We start from the raw sequence: 25,756 nt of genomic DNA on the forward strand, positions 1-25,756 counted from the left end.
GTGTGCCTGGCTTTCGTAAAACGTTGAATTAGCTTCCACAACCTTCCTTTCCTCCCCTGCAGACTACAGTGATCTCTGCCCAAGAAGCCCTGGAATGTGATTCCTCCCGAGGACATGCTCAATTCAGATGTAATGACATTGACTTGGGGTGCAACAGAATGTAGTGAGGAGAGCATGGAATGGATTGTATTAACACTAGTGAGCTGTTCGTGAATGATTTTATAACTAAACATATTGGTGACTTCTTTCTCTGAACGTCATTGTAACCGGAAAAGTCGCTAGCTGTGTCGCTGGGTCACTTTGATACTTCTTTCCTTGCTAGGGAAACCAAAAAGTCGCTAAATCTAGTGACCAAGTAGCTAAGTTGGGAAAACTCCCGTATGGATACCCACTCTAGACTCCAGGCTCATCAACCATTGCGTCTCTTGACTAGATACCTATATCTCCGTCCCTCCTGACAGGTGTTTCCAGGCAGCACAGTCCCCTGACTCTACTGTGACTTTCTTTGCCCAGCAAAGTCAGACTGCCTAAGCAGACCTGCTTTGCTTTTCTCCTCAGAAAACAGTGTAATTACCCACAGTTAAGTTACTACTCAGGTCGTTCTAAGCAAGCACATTTATTGTTAAGGTAAAATCATTACAGGTAAAACATGTTAAAACAATAAAAGAACTGACACATATGCTGATAAACTTACCAGAGATCACCCAAACTCCAACCAGGTCTCTGACCAGGGAGCAGTCCTTCAAACCCCACTCAGGGGTTTTTTGTTGTCCCAAGCTCCTAATAGTTTATACTCAGAACAAGCACACTCATGAATAATGGGGCCTCGGAGGCCAAAGTCCTTCCGAGCTTCCCTAAGGATTGGGGCCCTCCGTGGATCAAAGGTCTTGTCCATTTGCTGGATCAGGAAGAAGGCTCTGAGTCAGTTTAAACTCAGGTTATTGACTCATCTTTGACTTCTGGTCTCTAGAGAAGCCAGCTGGGACCAATCCATGTGAGTATTTCAAGGGGGTGGTGCCTCTTGGGAAGTGTTACAACCTGAGTGAATTTGCCTAATCGCTCCCCACTGTTGTTAGTTCCTGGAGGGATTTCAGTTCCCCTCCCTCATGGAATTACACACAATCACTGTCCCACAGTGATCCATGAACATAACGTAGCAAGACTTCCCATAATTCAGTCAGGAAATTACCAAACCCTGTCACAAGAGGCAATACATTTTTGTTCACATTACTTTTGCCTGTCAGGGAGGGGGAGTGTGAGATTTTCCTGTTGAAACAAACAATGTGAACACAAATATTTGACAATTATTGTGAAGACAAAAGCCTGCTAGGGAGGAGAGAAAATAAACATGGGAGGAAGAAGGATCATAGAAATCCCCGAATGCTGCTTCCATTCAGAAGTCAAATTGGGGGAAAGGGATGTGGTGACTCTCCTCCAAGATCCTTCCACCAAATAACTTCGGCTAAGGTGAGTTACCAGAATGAGGCATCACACCCAGCGTATTGTGCAAAATCTGATGGTGTGTATCACTGGGCTCCACTGAGCTCAATGAACTTGGTACCCGCATGGCAGAGCTTGAGTATGCCTAAGGATTTTTCTGGACTCATTGGGTTTGGCTCCTTGACTGGGGGAAAAAGTGATGACATCTCCCAAATGTCACCCCCTTGTCTCACCAAAATGAGACATCACTCACCAGAAATGGTGCACATTTGTGACTCTCCCTTTTCTTCTTACACAAGGAGTGAAAGTTGACTATGCTGACATTTAAATCGCCGTGACTGGGCATCTGAGCTAACATGTCTCTGAGATGCATACGGCAGTTCACACCTGTTAAAGCTATTGGCCCGGGCTCTGCAGCGGAATCAGGTAGATGTTGCTGCATAGTCACATTTTAAGGTTTTATCTGCAACCATGATAGCTAGAGACCTACCATTTAAAAAAAAATGAAAGCTGAGACACTGGAGAACAAGACAGTATATTCGGTGATGCTCTGGTCATAGAATCATAGAATCATAGAATATCAGGGTTGGAAGGGACCTCAGGAGGTCATCTAGTCCAACCCCCTGCTCAAAGCAGGACCAATCCCCAATTAAATCATCCTAGCCAGGGCTTTGTCAAGCCTGACCTTAAAAATTTCTAAGGAAGGAGATTCTACCACCTCCCTAGGTAACGCATTCCAGTGTTTCACCACCCTCCTAGTGAAAAAGCTTTTCCTAATATCCAATCTAAACCTCCCCCACTGCAACTTGAGACCATTACTCCTTGTCCTGTCCTCTTCCACCACTGAGAATAGTCTAGAACCATCCTCTCTGGAACCACCTCTCAGGTAGTTGAAAGCAGCTATCAAATCCCCCCTGATTCTTCTCTTCTGCAGACTAAACAATCTCAGTTCCCTCAGCCTCTCCTCATAAGTCATGTGTTCCAGACCCCTAATCATTTTTGTTGCCCTTCGCTGGACTCTCTCCAATTTATCCACATCCTTCTTGTAGTGTGGGGCCCAAAACTGGACACAGTACTCCAGATGAGGCCTCACCAATGTCGAATAGAGGGGAATGATCACGTCCCTCGATCTGCTCGCTATGCCCCTACTTATACATCCCAAAATGCCATTGGCCTTCTTGGCAACAAGGGCACACTGCTGACTCATATCCAGCTTCTCGTCCACTGTAACCCCTAGGTCCTTTTCTGCAGAACTGCTGCCTAGCCATTCGGTCCCTAGTCTGTAGCTGTGCATTGGGTTCTTCCGTCCTAAGTGCAGGACCCTGCACTTATCCTTATTGAACCTCATCAGATTTCTTTTGGCCCAATCCTCCAATTTGTCTAGGTCCGTATGTATCCTACCCCTGGTGTGGGTTTCTGAGCCCTGCTTCCATTGAAATCAAAACAAAAACTCATTGACTTCACTGGAGGAGAAGCAGGACCATAGGAGGAAATGAATAAAAAAAATGATGTTTTTTATTTACCTCGTTTAAAAAGCTGTTTTAATTTCAGTAACTTACCAGCCCCATTTCCTTTGTTTTTTGGTAATTTTTTCTTCATTTTCATATAAATTTAGGAGTGTAAAAAGTGTCCTCAAAGTTATAAAGGTGCCTAACTCTCATTGATACCAATGGGTGTTAGGTACCTAAATACCTTTGGAGATCTGAGCCTGAATCTTTACTGAGAATTTCCATTAAGTAATTAGGAAAATCCTTGGGCCTGAATTCATAAATCCATAGATCTTAGGCCAGGAGGGATGCTGATGATCAATTAGTTTGCCTTCCTGAATGGCCCAGGCCATAGAGCCTTACCCAGTAATTTCTGCATCAAACCCATAACTTCTGTTTAAGCCATAATGTATCTTTTAGAAAGATGCACCATATCCCGGGGTAAATTGTTCCAATGGTTAATAACCCTCAAGACTAAAACTTTGTGCTTTATTTCTAGTCTTGCAGCCATTGGATCTTAGATCTTTTTTCTTCTAGATCAGTGGTTCTCAAACTTTTTTTTCACGGACTACTTGAAAATTACGGAGGGTCTCAGTGGACCACTTAACGATCTTTCCAAATGTTGTTTGGACCATTAGCTAACTATTGTAAAGCGCTTTGGATAAAAGCGCTGTCTGTAAAAACCCCTTAATAATAATTAACTATCCCTCTCGCATGCACACTGTCTGCACACATCGCTCAGCTTTAACATGCTAAACAAATCTAGGTGTCAACTAGAAACAGTCATGCTTTCATTGCAAATATTCATACAATATTTTCTTGCTCTGCTCTGTAGAGCCCCTCACGGATACAAAATAGGGTTACCAGATAGCAACTGTGAAAAAACGGGACAGGGGGTGGGGGGCGTAATAGCCGCCTATATAAGAAAAAGTCCCCAAAACTGGGACTGTCCCTTTAAAAACGGGATGGATGGTCACCTAGACAGTCGTTCCCCATTTGGGAGTTGTGCGTTCGATTTTTCCTTCCTAAGTGAAGTACTTTGCACTTGTCTTTATTTTTATTGAATTTCATCTTGTTGAATTCAGACCGATTCTCCAATTTATCAAGGTCATTTTGAATTTTAAACCTGTCCTCTAAAGTGCTTGAAACCTTTCCCAACTTGGTGTCATCTGCAAATGTCATAAGCATACTCTCTAATCCAGTATCATTATTTGTCACTCCACCAACTTTTGTATCATCTGAAAATTTTACCAGCAATATTTCTAAATCCAATAAAAAGATACTGTATAGCACTGGGCCAAAAACAGATCCCTGTAGAATTCCACTAGAAATACGACCAAGGATGATGATTCCTTATGTGCAGTTACATTTTGTGATCTGTTAACCAGTTTTTAATTCAGTTAATGTTGGCAACAATGATTTTGCATAGTATTAATGTTTTTTTCAGCAGACTTTCATGAAAGACTATGTCAAATCAATTGACTGACCGTCATTATTAGCCAATCAGTGCAGGGATTTGTTTAATACTATTAATGAGAAATAACCATAGAATGATTATGGAAATAACTTACCCGTAACCAATCACAGAGTCGGGTATTTCATAATTAGGAAAAAATGTGGGTACACTTCGGTGACAGTACAACATCCCTGTTCTCTGACTGCCTGAGATATTTCCATTTCTGCATAGTACGAAATAATTATTTATGGATGATTTTATTCATGCTCATTCAGTTGTCCCATGCTACTCTGACTGCAAAGTTAACAGAAGAACTAGACATGACACTTCAAAGACTGTACAGTCACAATGGGGTGAAACTTCATTAATAACAAGTCAGATTAAACCACAGGGGAAATGTAAAGAAACATAATTCATTCACCACCAGGATGGAAAATAATTGCCAAATGTGTCCCGGTTTGGCAAATATGAATATACCCAAAGCCACAGATCCCAAATCACACTCACTATTCTATAACTATTCTCAGCTTCTTCTCTGATTTGTTTTTGTTTTTCCTCATAACATTTCTGTATTTCTTCCAACTCTTTCAGCAGCTTTTGCTCCATGGCTTCCATTTCTTTTTGTTCCATGTGCTTCAGCTGCAGGAAAGCATCTTCTTTATCCTTCTCCTGCTTTTCCAGTTTTTCCTTTAATTCTTCTTCTCTCAGGTTTGACTCTTCCTTTATCTTCTTACAGTTCTCTGTAAACCACTGTATTATTTCTTCTTTCTTTCTTTCCATCTCTTCCCTGTACATTTTCTGTAACTCGTCCATTTTGAATTGGAGCTTCTTCTCAACATATTGGTAAGTCTCATTTGTATATCGGCCTCCATTCTCCTGTACCATTCTCTCCATCAATCCCATCAGTTCTTTAACCTGAGCATCCTGTTCTGCTCCTGTGGCTTTGTTGTTGAAAGCGCAGTATCGGTTCCCACACTCATCAATCAGCCTTTGAAGATCTCTGTTATCTGAATGTGTTACATAGTCACTCAATGAGCCATCCCCTAAATCTTCCTTTCGGGTGAATAAGATAATGACATGCTTCATTACCTCAACTCCAAAAATCTCTTGCATTCGCTGCACGGCATCCTCATCTTCCTCAGTGTAACGGCCCAGCTGGATTACCAGCACCAGGGCGTGGGGGCCTGGAGAGGAGAGCACAACACAGCGACAGATCTCCTGGGAGGTTTCTTCGTCAGGTACCTTTGTGTCCAAAATGGCGGAAGTATCGATAACCACCACCTCCCTCCCATTCCAGCTCCTGCTCCGTTTAACACATTTCTCAGTTACTGGCTTTGCACTGAGTTTGGAGTCAAACACCTTCTGGCCCAGGATGGTGTTCCCTGTTGCACTTTTCCCAGCTCCAGTTATACCAACAAGGATGATTTTCCATTCAGGTTTTCCAGGGTATTGGTCACCATTGCCTTGGGCTGTTGGAACAAATATGACAGAATTGACACATCACTGCAACATTCACAGAGAAGAGATTATTTAGGAGTTCTCTTTCTGGAATAAAAAATGTTTTAACTCTTAAAGAGCTGTTTTAAAAGCACTACTCTTACTGACATGTCATAGCATAATAGTTGAAATATTCTATCATTTTTATTCTATCTTATTTTAAATCAGTAAAATCAGCTGCTGTATATTACTAGTTGAACAATCTTATCTTCTTTCTGGATCAAAGTGTCCCCTGTTTATGTTACAATGGAACAGTCTGGCTCTGTGTGCATGACTATTACTGACGTCATGAAATAAGGTAAAAACAATAAAGATATAAAAATGAAAACGCTCCACAAACTAAGATAAAATTCAGAATAATTTTTTTTCAGTTTGGAATGAAAACAAATTTTGCAACATCCTGCAACATGGAAATTCAGAGTTTTGAGTAGCTCCAGCAGAGAGCTTATGCAAAGTCAAGGCAGGCCCAGAATCCAGCTCTCAAACTAGTTTAGCGAACCCCAGTTTTATCCTGTGCAACAATTTCCTTTTCAAACAGATTACAGCAGACTGGGACATTCTACCCCAACCACTATAATCTCCACTCCTCCCCCATGGCCACAGGTAGAATTCAGGATTCCTTATAACCAATAGTCTATTGCTGATGAGTAAATAGTTGTGTAACACACTCAGAAAGTGTGTATCCAGTCCTCACTCCCGTAATGCAAGTAATAAGGGTCTAAAATATAAATGAGAAGATCAAAGGATTCAAACCTGTTGCTGATCTTTGAGGGGGTTGGTATGGTTTTATATATACCTCTAGAAAAAAAGAATGTCAGCCATACCTACAGGATGGGGGACACTAACCTGGGAAGCAGAGACTCTGAAAAATATTTGAGGATCATGGTGAATAATCAGCTGAACATGAGCTCCCAGTGTGACACTGTGACCCAAATAGCTAATGTAATCCTGGGATGAATTTGGCACTGTTGAGACCGCGGCTGGAATATGATGCGCAGTTCTGGGGCCCACAATTCAAGAAGGCTGTTGAAAAATTGGAAAGGGGTCAGAGAAGAGCCAGGAGATTGATTAAAGGATTAGAAAACCTGCTTTACTGTGATTGAGCTCTTTGAGTCTATCTATTTAGTTTAACAAAGAGAAGGTTAAGGAATGACTTGATTACGTTCTATAAGTATCTACATGGGTAAGAAATATTGAATAATAAGCTCTTCAGTCTAGCAGAGAAAGGTCTAATATGCTCCAATGGCTGGAAGTTGAAGCTAGACAATTCAAACTGGAAATAAGATGTACATTTTAAACAATGAGAATAATTAACCACTGGAACAATTTACCAAGGGTCATGGGGAATTCGCCATCACTGACAATGTTTAAATCAAGGTTGCATTCTTTTCTCTAGGAATTATTTAGGAGCAGTTCTCTGGCCTGTGTTACACGCAAGGTCAGACTAGATTTAATTCTGTTTGAACCAGAGCAGATCATTTTTAAAAAAAATCCACTCGATTTAAAAATTGCCTGTGCTGGAGAATCCACCACAACCCTTGGTAAGTTTTCCAGTGGTTAATTACTCCCACTGTTAAAAAAGTATGCCTTATTTCCAGTCTGACTTTGCCTAGCTTCAACTTCCAGTCATTGGATCGTGTTATACCCTTCTCTGCTAGATTGAAGGGCCCATTATAAATATTTGTTACCCATGTACATACTCACAGACTGTGATACAGTCACCCCTTAACCTTCTCTTGTTAAGGTAAATAGTTGAGCACCTAACGTTTATCTCTAAGGCATATTTTCCAATCCATTCATTATTCTGAACCTCTACCATTTATCAACACCCTTCTTGAATTGTGGATACCAGAACTGGATACAGTATTCCAGCAAAGGTCATACCAGTGCCAAACACAGAGGTCCTATAACCTCCCTATGATTACTTGAGATTCCTCTGTTTATATATCCACGAATTGCAGTAGCCTTTTTGGCCACTGCATCACATTGGGAACCCATGTTCAACTGATTTAATATGATATTACCAGTACCACCCAGTAACTAATGTAGAAACTAAAAATGCAAAGCAGAGTGTGTATGTAAAGAAGCAATGCATGTTTTAGAGCTAAAGCTCTTTTGCCAAGAAGGTGAGTGTTCCTGAAAACAGCCTTTGGGTTACAGTTGTTAACATTCTTTCAACAGACCTTTACTTAGAGCTGGTGTACTTGGTAACAGGCTTTGTACCCCCGAGACAAAGTCGTGTCTGGCCAACTCCCCTTGAAGCAGCAGGCACACATTGCTTTGGATCTTCCAGGAAGTGATGGTTGAGCACTTGTTGTAATGCACCAAGTGAGATGTTTCTCTAGCAATGTGGTCGAAGACGTAATTTACAAAGGAATTCATAATATCCATGGCCTTAGAGGAGATGCCAGTGTCCACGTGAACTTACTTCAACTTGATTTTGGGGAAGTTCTATGGTCTGTGTTATACAGGACATCAGACTAGATAAGCACAATGGTTCTTCTGGCTTTAAAACTATGACTCTATGAACACTTTATGCACATGGATGCATTTTTTGTCCCCCTTCTTCTGGGTCATGGTCATGACTTTCTTTACAGCCCTTTTTCAGAGCAGGGGTAGATTTTGCTGGCTCAGGCAAGACTTTGCTGGCTCAGGCATTTTGACAGCTCCGTCTTCTCTCCAGTTCAATAACAACTTAGTTAAAATGGCTGCTCCTCTCTTTATTTATAGGTTTCTTATGCAAATGAGCTGCATATACTTTAAAGTTTTCTATTGGAACTTAGATGATGTATATGGGAAAATGTTATATTCTGCAACTTGCAGAAGAGAGATTCTCATCTCCTCTGATTGTTCAGACAATGACATTTTTCAGCCAATCATGAATCACTACCCCTCCAGGGAAAGGGATAAAAGGAAAAGAAACATTGAGTTGCATCACCACACTTATTCTGTGACTGTCTGTGAAAGGTAATTGTTGCAGTAAGAATTACAATGCCTGGTGCCAGGGTTCCAGATTTCTTGAAACATATAGATAGACTTTGATGTAGTGCTGGGGAGGAGTTAGTGGTTGCGGTACATGTAGGTACCAATGACAGGGAAGAATAGGAGAGAGGTCCTGGAGGCCATATTTAGGCTGCTAGGTAAGAGATTGAAGGCCAGAACCTCCATGGTAGCATTCTCTGAAAGGCTTCCAGTCCCAGACACAGGGCCACTTAGACAGGCAGAGCTGCAGGGTCCCAATGCATGGATGAAACGATGGTGTAGGGAAGAGGGGTTTAGATTTATTAGGATTTGAGGAAACTTTTGGGAAAGGGGGAGCCTATACAGGAGGGATGGGCTCCACCTAAACCAAAATGGAACCAGGTTTCTGTCCCTTAACATTAAAAAGGTCATAGAGGAGTTTTCAAACTAAGGGCTGGGGAAAGCTGACAGGTGCGGAGGAGCATGTGGCTCTAACAGAGACCTCCCTTAAGGGAGGATCTACTAATTGAAATTCTCTATGTCCTAGTAAGGAGGAGAGGATGGAAAATAAAATACAGGTGGGATCTGATGAGAAACAGTGAAATGAAAAAAAGTGCCATTCAATTACATCATGTAATGGGAGACAGCTAAAAAGTGACAAGTTTTTGAAGTGCTTATATACCAATGTTAGAAGTCTAAATAATAAGATGGTTGAACAAGAGTGCCTAATATTAAAGAGAATATTGATATAATAGGGTGTAACGATGCTGGTTCTGGCAGGACCCAACCGAGAGTGCCAATTCAGGACAAACTGCTTAAAGCAGGGCAGTTACAGCCCAAGGCTAGGGTTTCTGTGCATACCAAGGCAAACCAAACCAGCCAAACAGAGAAGACTTTGGTTTTACCCCACTGGCTAACCACAAGTCACGCAAGCAACTCCCTTAGACACCCCAGTTTCCCAGTATCACCACCAGTGCCACTCGTTATGGGGACAAATGTTATGAAAACCAATACCCCAGTAAAAGAAAAAAGGTTCTCCCGATCCCAAAGGACCAACCCTCAGACCCAGATCACTATACAAATCAGATCTTACCCACAAATCACGCTGTTGCCAACCCCTTAGAATCTAAAATCTAAAGGCTTATTCATAAAAGGGAAAAGATAGAGATGAGAGCTAGAATTGGTGAAATGGAATCCATGGCATACAGTCATGGCAAAGTTCTTGGTTCAGGCTTGCAGCAGTGATAGAATAAACTGCAGGTTCAAATCAAATCTCTGGAGAACATCACCAGCTGGGATGGGTCATTCAGTCCTTGGTTCAAAGCTTCAGTGTAGCCAAGTCCCTCCAGAGATAGGGAGCAGGATTGAAGACCAGATGGAGGAGCTGCAGCAGCTTTTTATAGTCTCTTGCCGTGTGGTCTCTGCTTCCTTTGTGCCAAGGACAAGCTGCCCATCCCATGGCCTGGAAAAACCTCAGAGTTCTGTCCATAGGCATGTCCCTGCATACCTTGCTGAGTCACAAGGTGTGTCTGCCTTCTCTCAATGGGTCACTTGTATCACTGATGGTCCTTAATGGGCCATCAAGCAGGCTAGGCAGAGCTGACACCAACTTGTCTGGGGTGTCACCCAGAAGCATAGCACAAGTTTGAACTACAGACAGTAGAGCACCAATAATTATAACTTTAAATACAAAAATGATACATGCATATAGATAGCATAATCATAACCAGCAAACCATAACCTTGTCTTAGACACCTTATTTGACCCCCTATATACAAGATTTGGTGCCACTACAGGACCTTCATTGCAACAATGTTCTATATGGTCCCAGTTCAAGTCAATAACATCACATAGGCATCACAGAAACTTGGTGGAATGAGGATAATCTATAGGACACAGTTGTGATGTTATTGACATGAACTGTGAGCGTACAGATCATTGTTGCAACCAAGGTCTTATAAAAGAAAAGGAGTACTTGTGGCACCTTAGAGACTAACAAATTTATTTGAGAATAAGCTGTCGTGAGCTACAGCTCACTTCGTCGGATGCATTCAGTGGAAAATACAGTGGGGAGATTTATATACACAGAGAACATGAAACAATGGGTGTTACCATACACACTGTAAGGAGAGTGATCACTTAAGATGAGCTATTACCAGCAGGAGAGCAAGGGAGGCAGGGGGAGAAAACCTTTTGTAGTGATAATCAAGGTGGGCCATTTCCAGCAGTTGACAAGAACGTCTGAGGAACAGTGGGGGGTGGGGGTGCGGGAAATAAACATAGGGAAATAGTTTTACTTTGTGTAATGACCCATCCACTCCCAGTCTCTAGTCAAGCCTAAGGTAATTGTATCCAGTTTGCAAATTAATTCCAATTCAGCAGTCTCTTGTTGGAGTCTGTTTTTGAAGTTTTTTTGTTGAAGAATTGCCACTTTTAGATCTGTAATCAAGTGACCAGAGAGATTGAAGTGTTCTCCGACTGGTTTTTGAATGTTATAATTCTTGACGTCTGATTTGTGTCCATTTATTCTTTTACGTAGAGACTGTCCAGTTTGACCAATGTACATGGCAGAGAGGCATTGCTGGTACATGATGGCATATATCACATTGGTAGATGTGCAGGTGAATGAGCCTCTGATAGTGTGGCTGATGTGATTAGGCCCTATGATGGTGTCCCCTGAATAGATATGTGGACATAGTTGGCAACGGGCTTTGTTGCAAGGATAGGTTCCTGGGTTAGTGGTTTTGTTGTGTGGTGTGTGGTTGCTGGTGAGTATTTGCTTCAGGTTGGGGGGCTGTCTGTAAGCAAGGACTGGCCTGTCTCCCAAGATCTGTGAGAGTGATGGGTCATCCTTCAGGATAGGTTGTAGATCCTTGATGATGCATTGGAGAGGTTTTCGTTGGGGGCTGAAGGTGATGGCTAGTGGCGTTCTGTTATTTTCTTTGTTGGGCCTGTCCTGTAGTAGGTGACTTCTGGGTACTCTTCTGGCTCTGTCAATCTGTTTCTTCACTTCAGCAGGTGGGTAGTGTAGTTGTAAGAACGCTTGATAGAGATCTTGCAGGTGTTTGTCTCTGTCTGAGGGGCTGGAGCAAATGTGGTTGTATCGTAGAGCTTGGCTGTAGACAATGGATCGTGTTGTGTGGTCTGGATGAAAGCTGGAGGCATGTAGGTAGGAATAGAGGTCAGTAGGTTTCCGGTATAGGATGGTGTTTATATGACCATCACTTATTAGCACCGTAGTGTCCAGGAAGTGGATCTCTTGTGTGGACTGGTCCAGGCTGAGGTTGATGGTGGGATGGAAATTGTTGAAATCATGGTGGAATTCCTCAAGGGCTTCTTTTCCATGGGTCCAGATGATGAAGATATCATCAGTGTAGCGCAAGTAGAGTAGGGGTATTAGGGGACGAGAGCTGAGGAAGCGTTGTTCTAAGTCAGCCATAAAAATGTTGGCATACTGTGGGGCCATGTGGGTACCCACAGCAGTGCCGCTGATTTGGGTATACATTGGTAGGTATACATTGTCCCCAAATGTGAAATAGTTATGGGTGAGGACAAAGTTACAAAGTTCAGCCACCAGGTTAGCCGTGACATTATCGGGGATAGTGTTCTAGACGGCTTGTAGTCCATCTTCGTGTGGAATGTTGGTGTAGAGGGCTTCTACATCCATAGTGGCCAAGATGGTGTTTTCAGGAAGATCACCGATGGATTGTAGTTTCCTCAGGAAGTTAGTGGTGTCTCGCAGATAGCTGGGAGTGCTGGTAGCGTAGGGCCTGAGGAGGGAGTCTACATAGCCAGACAATCCTGCTGTCAGGGTGCCAATGCCTGAAATGATGGGGCATCCAGGATTTCCAGGTTTATGGATCTTGGGTAGCAGACAGAATACCCCAGGTTGGGGTTCCAGGGGTGTGTCTGTGCGGATTTGTTCTTGTGCTTTTTCAGGGAGTTGCACTCCTAGTGTAGACCTATAGTTGCACCAAATCTTGTGCACAGGAGGTCAAGAAAGGGACTATGAAAAGGTTGTAATTTGCTGGTTATAATTATGCTGTCTGTATGCGTGTATCATTTTTGTATTTGAAGTTATGAATATTGGCTATGTACTTGTATCTCAATGTGTTTGATTCTAAGTAGCATTAGTGAAGCATTTGACCAGCTTATTGTGAAGGGACTCTTCAGATTAAGTGCCCAATCAAGAAACACTTAACTGACAATGGACCTTGGGAGACTCCAGTCCACACATTAGGAGCCTTCCTGGGAACGTTCAAGGTAGCATGTGAGCAATGGCTGCTCTACCTGTAAAGAACTGAGTTAAGCATGGACATGTGACTTGCTCATGTGACTCCAAACTCCATTTTGCTGCTGTGATTTTCCACAGTAAGAACAAAGAGGTGTACTTCCACATGGCAGAGGATATTAAAAGGCCCTGGAATCCCCTCCATTTTGTCTTCATTCCTGCTTCTTACCTCTGGAGGAACTTTGATACAAACTGAAGCTCTGAAAAATGGACTGAATGACTCATCCAAAGCTGTGGATGTTCTCCAGAGACTTGATTTGAGCCTGCAGTTTATTCCATCACTGCTACAAGCCTGAACCAAGAACTTTGCCATTACTGTATGTAATTGATTCCTTGAACCAATTTTAGCTCTCATCTATATTTCTTTCTTTATATGAACAAACCCTTAGATTTTAGATTCAAAAGGACTGGCAACAGCATGATTTGTGGGTAAGATCTGCCTTGTATATTGACCTGGGTCTGGGGCTTGGTCCTTTGGGATTGGGAGAACCCTTTTTCTTTTACTGGGGTATTGGTTTTCATAACCATACATCCCCATAAGGAGTGGTGCTGGTGGTGATACTGGGAAATTGGAGTGTCTGAGGGAATTGCTTATATGACTTCTGTTTAGCCAGTGAGGTAAAACTGAAGTCCACTCTGTTTGGCTGGTTTGGTGTGCCTTAGTAGTAAAGGAACCCCAGCCTTGGGCTGTGACTGCCCTGCTCTAAGCAATTTGTCCTGAACTGATACTCTCAATAGTGTCCCACCAGAGGCTGCTTTGTTACAACAGTAATATGAGGGTACAAAATATATCAGAAGGAAAGAACAGGTCATGCTGATGGGAGAGTGGCACTATATGTGAAAGAAAGCACAGAAGAGAAGAATGAGGGGGGATTTGATAGCTGCTTTCAACTACCTGAAAGGGGGTTCCAAAGAGGATGGATCTAGACTGTTCTCAGTGGTACCAGATGATAGAACAAGGAGTAATGGTCTCAAGTTGCAGTGCGGGAGGTTTAGGTTGGATATTAGGAAAAACTTTTTCACTAGGAGGGTGGTGAAGCACTGGAATGGGTTACCTAGAGAGGTGGTGGAATCTCCTTCCTTAGAGGTTTTTAAGGTCAGGTTTGACAAAGCCCTGGCTGGGATGATTTAGTTGGGCTGTGGGCGTAATGGAACACCTCCTTGTTGACCTGCTTGTTGGTAATGATTTTTTCTGTGTAGCTCAGGTTAAGGTATTTAGTTGGGGATTGGTCCTGCTTTGAGGAGGGGGTTGGACTAGATGACCTCCTGAGGTCCCTTCCAACCCTGATATTCTATGATTCTATGGGATAATTAGAAAGGCCAAAAAATAATCTGAAGAACCGCTAGCCAAAACTGAAAAAGTGACAGCAAATTTTCTTTAAGTAAATCAGAAGCAAGAAGCCTGCTAGACAACCAGTGGGGCCACTGGACAATCGAGATGCTGAAGGATCACTCAAGGACAATAAGGTCATTGTGGAGAAACTAAATGATTTTTCTGCATCAGTCTTAATGGCTGAGGATGTGAGGGAAATTCCCAAACCTGAGCCATTCTTTTTAGGTAACAAATCTGAGGAGCTGTCCCAGATTGAGGTGTCATTAAAGGAGGTTTTGGAACAAACTGATAAACTAAACAGTAATAAGTCACTAGGACCAGATGGTATTCACCCAAGAGTTCTGAAGGAACTCAAATGTGAAATTGCTGGACTACTAACTGTCATTTAAATCATCTTCTCAACCAAATAACTGGAGGATAGCTAATGTGATTCCAATTTTTAAAAAAGGGCTCCAGAGGTGACCCCAGCAATTACAGGCCTGTAAGCCTGATTTCAGTACTCGGCAAACGGGTGGTAACTAATAAAGAACAAAAGTGTCAGACACATAGATGAACATAATTTGCTGGGGAATAGTCAACGTGGTTTTTGTAAAGGGAAATCATGCCTCACCAATCTACTAGAATTCTTTGAGGAGGTTCAAGAAGCGTGTGGACAAGGGGGATTCAGTGGATATAGTATACTTAGATTTTCAGAAAGCCTTTGACAAGGTCCCTCACCAAAGGCTCTTAAGCAAAATAATCTGCCACGGGTTAAGAGGGAAGGTCCTCATGGATTCGTAACTAGTTAAAAGACAGGAAACAAAGGGTAGGAATAAATGGTCTATTTTCAGAATGGAGAGAGGTATATAATGGTGTCCCTCAGTGGTCTATACTGGGTCCAGTCCTATACAACATATTCATAAATGATCTGGAAAAGGCGTTAAACAGTGAGGTGGCAAAATTTGCAGATGATACAAAAGTATTCAAGAAGTTAAGTCCCAGGAAGACTGCGAAGAGCTACAAAAGGATCTCTCGAAACTGGGTGACTGGGCAACAACATGGCAGAGGAAATTCAGTGTTGATAAATGCAAAGTAATGCACATTGGAGAACATAATCCCAACTATACATATACAACGAGGGGGGTCTAAATTAGCTGTTACCACTCAAGAAAGAGATCTTGGAGGCATTGTGGAGAGTTCCCTGAAAACATCCACTCAATGTGCAGCGGCAGTCAAAAAAGCAAACAGAATGTTGGGAATCATTAAGAAAGGGATAGATAAGGAGACACTACTTTCGGCGGCATGTAAGACAGGTGTAGCTGCATGTCGCAGTGAGAAGTAGGCTGTGTTCACACTGGGGTGTGGAGCTGCATGTGTCCATGAAAGGCTCTGGTGGGGTGAGCAGTGGAAAATGGCCTCAGCAGCTCTGCACTGCCAGAGCCTTTCACTGGGACGAGGAAAGGCTCTGGTGGCATGGAGGCAGCAGGGAAAGCCTCAGCCTGCCCCTGCCGCCTCGCCCCTGCCAGAGCTTTTCCTGGCTGCCTCCCAGCTGCTGGCGTCTTTCCCTGTAGCAAGAAAAGGCTCTGGCAGCAGGGAGGCAATGGGATGCTACCCGGCTAAAAACAGCAGTGTAGATGGAGGCATGGCTTGGGCGAATAGAGAGCCAGACAGGGTGTGAACTCAAGTACATACCCACACCTTTCAGGTGTATGTGTACTCTACCTGCCTAAGCCATCCCTCAGTGAGTACACCACGATTTATACCCATGTTGAGGAGGGGAAGAAGGGAGAGGGCTACTCAGGTATGGACTCTACATGTGGCTGAAATAATGTGCAGTGTAGATACACTCCAAGTCTGGTTCCTTTCAGGCTGGATTTCAGTTCCCAGGGGGCCATGGTCATCGGCTGCTCTTGGAGGGTTATTTTGCTGAGCAAGGTGGGGCTACAGACCTGGTCTATATGGCTATGCTGCTGGAGTATCTGACCACTGAGATTCTCCAGCTGGCTGGTGATGCTGCTCAGGACAACAAGAGAAACCAGAATATAGAATGATAGAACCACAGCATTAGAAGGGACTGCAAGGGTCATGCAGTCTAATCCCCTGCCAAGATGCAGGATTTGTTGTCTAAACCATGTGGTGTGGGAAGGAAGGAAAGTATTTTGACTGTGGGCGTAATGGAACACCTCCTTGTTGGTAATGATTTTTTCTGTGTAGCTCAGGTTAAGGTATTTGCCCACAGCAAGTATTTGCTGGGACCCCCAAGGGAAAGGGTAAGGTCTCAGGAATTGCTTGGGGAATGGGAGAAAGCCTCCTTGATTCCTCTGCGGCAGCGGGAAGCCACATGCTTCCAGGTGTGGAGGTGGTTGAGACCTGCTCCTGCATTGCAGATGAGGGATGGGAGTATAGGGCCTGCCAAGGAGAGAATTGTCCAGGTTGTTAGCTGCCAGCAGGTTGCAGATGAACCAGAGACAGCCCCCGCTCTAGGGAGCATAGAGAAATGTGTATTAGAGGGGAGCCCAGAGAAGGGAGAGGGAACCTCAGAAACCACTGGGGTGGGTGAGGATTCCTGTGACTTTGTAACACAGGGAAGCAGGGTGCTTCCAAATACGGGAGGGGCTGAGACTAGCTCCTTTCCTGCAGAAGGCAGCATGCCTTCAGGATCAGGGGCAGGGGAGGTGTTGTCAGTGATTAAGGAAACTGTCCCAGTTGTTAGCTGGCAGGATTTTGCAGTTGAATAAGGACGGACCCCTTCTCAAGGAGGACAGAGAAATATGTCTTAGTCGGGGGCCCAGAGGAGGAAACTGGGGAGGGAATAGTCGGGGTACAGGAATGTCTCCTCACTGGTCACTCGGGAGAGGATTCCCAGGACCAAATGGATGAGACAGCATCTGAACACCCAGGCAGTCAGCCTGTGACCTAGGTATTCAGAGGGAAGTGTGTAACCGACCTCCTGGAGACACAGCCGACTTCTTAGGGACAGAGAAAGAGGTGACAGAGGGAACCCCAATCCAGGTCCCTGTTTTTCAGGATGCTGTTTCGGATACATTTTTGGAAAGTAACTGTCTCTTTAAACCAAGATGCAGCTCCAATGCCTGTGATAGCAGATGAGTTGAGACCAGAAAATTGCCAGGTGATGGTTTGTGAGAATGCAAACGACCCAACTAACAGAGACGGGGGTGTTTTCCCCCAGGCTGGTGAGACACAGGGAGCAGTTATGGAAAAGCTGCAGGGACAGGTGCACCTGATCAAAGGGTAAACACACCTCGCCCAGGGAACAGAGATCACAGTCCTCTAGGAAAAGGAGGCAGGGAAGGAATCAGGGCTGGGAGGGGGAAACTCAGGGTAACCCCAAAAAGGGAGCTGGATTTTTTCCATATGTACTGCCCTCGCATTGGGAGACAGCTCCCCAGAGGGCCCGCCAATGTGCAGGATCCCCCTGGACCCTTATCTCACCAAACCTTGAGGTACCAAACTCCCAGAAACATGATTAAATTAAGAGCCCACACTGAAGGGAGCACGGGAGGGAAAGAAAACCCAGTGACTGATGACATGGGAGAGAGTCAAAAAACAGGAGTTCTCACAACAAAATGTTTGGTGGCCTCACAAGGCGGCCATCAACTCGTGTTGGTGGCCACACTGACACGTTTTCCTAAAATATTTAATTAACTTTAGGAATAAATAAATATGCACAGATCCACATCCAAATCATTGTAAGTTAAGTAGGGTTTCTTTTTGCAGACTCGGTAATAAAAATAACACTTTGAAAAGTGATATTTGTTAGTATCACTTTTCACAGGACACTTGATAGCTCCATGGGAGGCTGTGAAAAGCAATAAGTGACATCCACAAACATACACCTATCACTTTTCACAGCAAGCCCCAGGACGAGTTAGGCCCTGGGTGGGGAGGTCAGAGGTGGAGGCAGCTGGTGCCAGGGACAATGGTGGGATGGATATGGGGCCAGGGAAGGCAGCCAGGGGGCTTGGGAGGTGAATGCGGGGCCAGGAAGGCGGGAGGGTCCAGAGGCGATGGGGTGGGGATTGAATGTGGGGCCGGGGGAGGCAGCAGGAGTCAGGGATGATGAGGGTGGGTGGCGAGCCCGCTGCAGTGTGGCTAAAGCTGGAGTTGGCGGCCTCTGCCACATGGCCAGGGGTCAGTGCCTGTGACCAGAGCCCAGAGCCCAGAGCAGGAGTTACGTGGCTGGAGCTGGGGGTTAGAGCCTGCTGCCAGGTGTCAGTGCCCATGGCCAGAGCCAGGGGTAGGAGCCTCATGGCCAGAGCTGGGAGTCAGAGCCTACTGCTGTGTGGCCAGAGCGGTAGGTCGATGCCTGGGGCCAGTGCCCAGCACCACGTGGCCAGAACCTGGAGCTGAGTGCCGAAGCCCGGGGCTGCGTGGCTGAAGCCAGGGGCCAGTGCTCGGCACTCGCTGCTATGTGGCCAGGGCCAGGGGTTGGCATCCAGGGCCAGCTCCCGCCATCACGTGGCCAGAGCCCAGGATCAGAACCGGATGCATCTGATGAAGTGAGCTGTAGCTCACGGAAGCTTATGCTCAAATAAATTGGTTAGTCTCTAAGGTGCCACAAGTACTCCTTTTCTTTTTGCGAATACAGACTAACACGGCTGCTACTCTGAAACCTGTATTCCCTCACTGGTTACTCAGAAATTCAAACAACACAGTTCCCTTAAAGCACCCAGACTCAGGCCGCCATCCAGGTACACAAGTCAACATATGATGATGATTACTGAAAAATCTTATTTTATCACATAAAAGAAAAGGTTCTTCTGATCCCAATGGATCTGCCACATTCCCAGGTCAACATATAACTTAGACCTTACCCAAAATACACACTTATACCCAATTATTAACTAAAATTTATTTAAAAAGAAAAGGGAGAGAATATTGGTTAAAAGATCAATATACATACAGATATGAACTCAATTCTTGAGGTTCAGATTCGTAGAGTTGTTGAGCTTTGTAGATTAAGATAATTCTTTTCAGATCAGTCCAGAGTTATAAAGTCAATGTCCATTATGGGGCACCAGGAATCCTTGGATCTCATTCTTTGTAGCTTGCAGCTTTCCCATAAGCATTCAAGCAGATATGAGATAAAAAAGGATCGTATCCTAGGGTCTTTATAAATTTCGAGCAATCTCTTGGCCTGAGAGAACAATTCGGGTTAACCCTTTTGTCTCTCAAACATCATGGCAATTAGCATTGGGTAATTTATCCATTGAAAAGTTCATATACAGTTTACCACAACCTTCAAAGAGACATGTAGACAATAATACTACCTATTTCAATCAAGTGTCATCACAGATGTTAATATTCCTTTTGGATCTTGAATCAAAGCTAGAGTAACAGACAAGAATTGTTTGTTTACATCACAGGACCTGAGCAAACACCTACCCTTCTATGGCTCTAACAATGCTGGTTTGCATTTCAAAATTCTATTCTAACCTAATGCAATAACCCAACTACCATTTACCTATCTTCCTAACAAGTCTCTAAAGGTCAACCATGGCTCAGCTGGCCTGCAGATTTTCTTTAACCCTTTTCTGGCCATGTGTCATATTTCATAAGATGTTATATTATAGACAGATAACATCACATATGGTTTTCACTAAAATATGCTGTTGGTTTGGGAAGTGCCCAGACACTAGCTGTCCAGAGACAGTGACAAGGGAAGAGGTAACCAATGCCCGGGTGGGTGCTGAAAAGACATCACCAGCTATTGTCCAGCAGAGGAGTTACAATTCAATGACTCATTCACAGGAGACACACAGGAGTATTGATTCACCTTGTGACTGAGTAATGCCCACCAGACATGCCTGGACTTGTGTTCTCCAAGCACATGGGACTAAGGGTATATATCAGAATGCAGGGTCCCCATGCTTGGTTTTTCTCCCTCCCCACCTATGGTGCAAGCAACAAGGATGATCAGAAGACTGAAGACTCCTATGGAGGAGACTGGCCCAGGTTTCAAGAGTGAAATCTCTGTACTATGAACTGAAATGTCCAGTGGGGTGAGAAAAACTGCTTAATCTAGATGTTGCCCTGTGTAATAGGGTTGAGAGTTTAGGCTGCATGCTTATATTTTATTTTATTTTGGTAACTAACTCTGACTTTTTGCCTACCACTTATAATCACGTAAAATCTATCTTTTGTAGTCAATAAATTTGTTTAACTATTTATCTTTATCAGTGAGTTTGGCTGAAGTGTTTGGTAAGGGTGTTTGCTCAGGTTTACAAAGGCTGGTGTATATCCACTTTCCATCGATGAAGTGGTGAACCAATTAATAAATTTGCACTACTCATCTTGATCAGTGCAAAATGGTATATTCCTGAGGTACAGAGCTGGGAGCGGGGGGGAGATTCGGTTGGTGCCTTTCTCTGTGTGATTTATGAGTGGCTCTGGGAGCATTCATGCCATCTAGCTGGATGTGGGGCTCCACATGCGGTTGTGCTGAGTGATCACAGTGCCTGGAGGGGCTTGCTGCTTGTCATAGGCAAAGCATTGTGAGAGACAGCCCAGGTTGGAGAGTTAAGGGGGCACAGCAGTTCCACAGTCCCGGGCTGCACCCCAGGGATCCCGTCACACCCATTGCCTGTCGCTCCTGATGCTGCTCCAGGATGCTGACATTGCCCATTGCCCTGTCGCTCCTGATGCTGAGGAGCTGCTACCACTGTCCTTGGTGGTATATCCCGGGGAGACTGAGGATGACCCCTGGACGAGGTTTGCCCAGGGGGAGAGTAGGAAGCAGCCCAGGGAAACCAGGCAACAGTTGGGTTGAGAGCTGGCCTGGTACAAGGTCAGCGTATTATGGGCAGATCCCTGCTGACCCAGTGGCAGATCACTCTGCTATTAGGGCCTTGGTCTGGGATGTGATGGAACTGGGAGGGCCCACATCCCCCCTGCCACCCCACCCCTGAGGTGGCAGTACTCCCCCTCTTTAGGCCAAGAGGCCTGCATTCCTCGGACACCCCTGCCACAGTCCCATACATTGTGCTTGGCGCTCACCCCTGTTGGAGCCCCACAGACTATGCTTGGCGCTCACCCTGCCTGACTGCAGGCCAGAGCCCTGACTGCTGCCCTACCCTGCTTAAAGGCTGGGTGAGTGAACTGCTACAGCTCTTCCTGGTTGCCAGGCTATTTATAGCCCTGCCCCACTTGAAGGCTGAGGCCCGGTTGCAAGGTGCTAATTCCCCCTTTTCCCTTTGTTTGGAGAATACTCTAATAAGCCAAACTGAGAGCAGGTGTGACCTCCCTCAGAAGGAGGGAGGCCACGCCAACTTATACTCCACAACTCCCATTGGGAGGCTGTTCAAGAACCTCACTCCTCTGATGGTTAGAAACAGTCTTCTAATTTCCAACCTGAATATACTCATGGCCATATTAATAAAAAGAAACCAAGGAAAGAAGAAGTGGGAATTCTAAACCCTGAGGATGGGATGGAGACTAAAGATACACTGGGCATGGCCCAACTCCCAAACGAATACTTTGCCTCAGTTTTAAATAAGGGTAACGAGGAACCTAAGGGTAGTGGCAGAGTGGCTAATGGAAATGAGGATAGGGAAGTAGAAATTACCACATCTGAAGTGGGAGTCAAACTTATACAGCTAAACAATACTAAATCAGGGGGCCCAGATCATCTCCATCCAAGAATATTAAAGGAACTGGCACATGAAATTGCAAGCCCAATAGCAAGGATTTTTAATGAATCTGTAAACTCAGGGGGTCGTACCCTAAGATTGGAGAATTGCTAGTATAGGACCTATTTTTGAGAAAGGGGGAAAAGGTGATCAGGGAAACTATAGGTCTTTTAGTTTGACCTCAGTGGTACACAAGGTCTTGGAACAAATTTTGAAAGAGAAAGTAGTTAAGGACATAGAAGGAAATGGTAGTTGGGATAAAATACAACATGGTTTACAAATGACAGATCTTGCCTAACCAACCTGATCTCTCTCTTTGAGAAGATAACTGATTTTTTTTAGATAAAGGAAATGCAGTAGAGCTCATATGCCTGGATTTCAGTAATGCATTGGGTACAGTTCCACATGGGAAATCATTAGTTAAACTGGAGAAGATGGGGATTAATATGAGAATTGAAAGGTGGATAAATAACTAGTGGGATGCTGTATGATTGAAATATGACCATTTATATAATTAATATTGCCCCATTAGACAATTGCAACAAAACTTGTACAAAAAATATCATGTAAGATGTCAGTGGAAAAATTATGATTCCATAAAGATGATTATCCTGTTTAAATCCATGTATCATCAATGGATCTGAAGTTATGAATATCTGTGTCTCAATATCTGTATTTGTTCCTGGAGGAACACCCAACAGGTAATATCTACATCAAAGCCAGACAGCTTTGTGTTGATGGCCCATCAAAGGCAACTCTCACAGTCGGCCATAGAAGAAATTCATTCTGCCCAGATGGCTCTTCCTGCAGACAACTTAGCCTCCAAGTGGCCAATAGGATCCCCGGGGAGTCAGCAATCCATGTAAGGACAGGTGACTTGCTCATGTGACCCTGGACTCCATCTTGTGCCAGTAATTTTACACAAACTGTGCTGTGTGCTTTGTTTTGAGACAGTAAAATTCCAAGCACATGGCAAAGGGTATAAAAGACCCTTCAATCATCTCCATGTTGTCTCTTTCCTGCTCTGATTCTCTGGACTGTGGATTTACAACTAAAAGGAGCACACTGAACTTTGGAAGCTACCAGAGACTTTACAAGCCAGCAGTTTATTCCATCACTGCTTCAAACCTGATGCAAGAAATTTGCAACGATTTATGTATATTATCTATTAACCATTTTAACTCTCTTCTCTTCTTTATAAATAAATGTTTAGATTTTAGTTACTAAAGGATTGGCAACAGCATGATTATTGGGTAAAATCTGAGTTACATATTGAACTGGCTGTGCGGCTGAACTCTTGAGATCAGAAAGAGCCTTTGTTTGATGAAACTGGTTTTCAGTAACCACTCATCATAATGTCTCGTGTCTGGGTGATGAAATAAGGGCTGGAATGCCTAAGGAGACTGCATTTTTGACTTCTTGTTAACCAGTGTGGTGAGATAGAAGTTTACTTTTCTTGCTGGCTTGGTGTAATCTAATAAGGCAGACTACTTCTCAGCAGTTTATCCTGAATCTGTTATCCTCATCTGTGACCAGGCATGGTGACAACTGGTTAAAGGGGAGACTACAAGGGGCCATGCTCAAAGGTGAACTGTCAAGATGGAGGGAGGTTATTAGTCAAGTTCCACAGGGATCAGTCTTGGGACCGATCTTATTTAATATATTAGTGACCTTGGCACAAAAAGTGGGAGTGTGCTAATAAAATTTGTGGATGACAAAAATTTGGGAGGTATTGCCAATACAGATGAGCAGAATATCCTACAATAAGCTCTGAATGACTTTGAAAACTGGAGTAATAGAAATGGGATGAAATTTAATCGCGCAACGTGACAGGTCATGCACTTTATGGACTAACAACAAGAATGTTTGCTATAAGCTGGGGACTTATCAGTTGGAAGTGACAGAGGAGGAGAAAGATCTGGGTGTATTGGTTGATCACAGGATGACTATAAGCCACCAGTGCGATGTGGTCATGAAAAAGGCTAATGAAGTGCTAGGATGCACCAGGTATTTCCAGTAGAGATAGTGTTAGTACCATTATACAAGGCACTAGTGAGATCTCATCTGGAATACTCTGTGCCATTCTGGTCTCCCATGTTTAAGCAAGATGCATTCAAACTGGAACTGATACAGAGAAAGGCTACTAGGATGATCAGAGGAATGGAAAATCTGCCTTATGAGAGGAGACTAAAAGAGCTTGGCTCATTTATCCTAACAAAAGGACGGCCCAGGAAGATATGATTGCTCTCTATAAATACATCAGAAGGTGAGGAATTATTTTAGTTAGTTAGTTAGGCAGAGTGATGGGGCACTAGATGAGGAGGGCTCTGAGTTACTCCAGAGAATTCTTTCCCAGGTCTTGCAAAAATGCTCAGGGACTAACTGACCACCATATTTGCTGTTGGGAAGAAAGTTTCCCCCAGTTCAGATTGGCAGAGACCCCGGAGGGTTTTCACCTTCCTCTGAAGCATAGGATAGTTGCAGATTTAAACTAATGTAAATGGTGGATTCTCTGTAACTTGGAGTCTTTAAATTGTGATTTGAGGACTTCAGTAACTAAACCAGAGGTTATGGGTCTATTAGAGGAATGTGGGGGGGGGGGCGCCGAGGTTCTGTGCTTTGTGATGTGCAAGAGGTCAGAGTAGATGATCATGATGGTCTCCTCTGGGCTTAAAGTCTTTGAGTTTATCCCCATTTGTTCTTGTCTCAACATTGTCCTTTAGCTTAAATAGCTCATAACCCACCCTGATGTTTACCCCTCTAATGTATTTATAGAGAGTAGACAGATCTCCTCTCTGATCAGCCTAGTAGCTGTTCCCTACACATCAATTCATTCTTCATCCAGCTTGAATTCATCCGTCTTCAACATGGGTGACCAGAATTGAACACAGTATTCTGATGACGTTTTACCAATGCCCTGTACAGTGGCATTGATACTTCTCTATCTCCTGATACCTCACCTGATACATCCTAGGATCACATTTGCCTTTTTTTTGCAACTGCATCACACTGGTGGCTTGTAGTCCTCCTGTGACTGACCCACAGTCCCAGGTCTCTCTCCTCTTCTGTCACTTCCAACTGATGATCCCCCAGGATGTAGCAGAAATACTTACTATTAGACCCAAAGTGCATGACCTTGCACTTTGTATTATTGAATTCCATCCCATTTCTGTCACTCCAGTCTTCCAGATCTTCCTATATAATGTTCTGATCCTCCTCTGTATTGATGATGTCTCCCAATTTTGTATCGGCAGCAACTTTCATTAGCACACTCCTGTGCCAAGGTTATTAATAAAAATATTTAATATGATTCGTGACAAGACTGACCCTTGAGAAACTCCACTAGTAACCTCCCTCTAGCCCAATAATTCACCTTTCAGCACAACCCATCATCTCCTCCCCTTTAGCCACTTCCTTCTCCTCTGGACATTTCTTGTACTGATTCCCATCTTCTCTAATTCCACTAATCATTTCTTAAGTGGTAATGTATCAAATGCTTTATTGAAGTCCAAGTATTTTAGATCTACTGCATTTCCCTTATCTAAAAAATCAGTTATTTTCTTAAAGAAGGAAATCAGGTTAATCTGGCAAGATCTATCTTTGGTAAAGCCATGTCACATTACATCCCCTTGACCATTTACCTCATGAATTTAATTATTCTTT

At 43.8% G+C, this 25,756-nt stretch overlaps 1 protein-coding gene and 1 pseudogene across 1 annotated transcript in view; both read right to left on the bottom strand.

The window, feature by feature from the left end:
• Positions 1-448: 448 nt before the first annotated feature.
• The window catches only part of LOC140905784 (GTPase IMAP family member 4-like), a 31,935-nt gene continuing 6,627 nt past the window's right edge, over positions 449-25,756 (bottom strand). Inside the window, exon 3 of the mRNA XM_073329256.1 lies at positions 449-5,852. Coding sequence (XP_073185357.1) covers positions 4,801-5,852 — 1,052 coding nt within the window. The 3' untranslated portion in view covers positions 449-4,800. The remainder of the gene's footprint in view (positions 5,853-25,756) is intronic.
• LOC140907951 (histone H2B 7-like) lies at positions 8,066-25,564 on the bottom strand (annotated as a pseudogene).

Source organism: Lepidochelys kempii, chromosome 2 (assembly GCF_965140265.1).
Source record: "Lepidochelys kempii isolate rLepKem1 chromosome 2, rLepKem1.hap2, whole genome shotgun sequence".
NCBI classification, from domain to species: Eukaryota; Metazoa; Chordata; order Testudines; family Cheloniidae; genus Lepidochelys; species Lepidochelys kempii.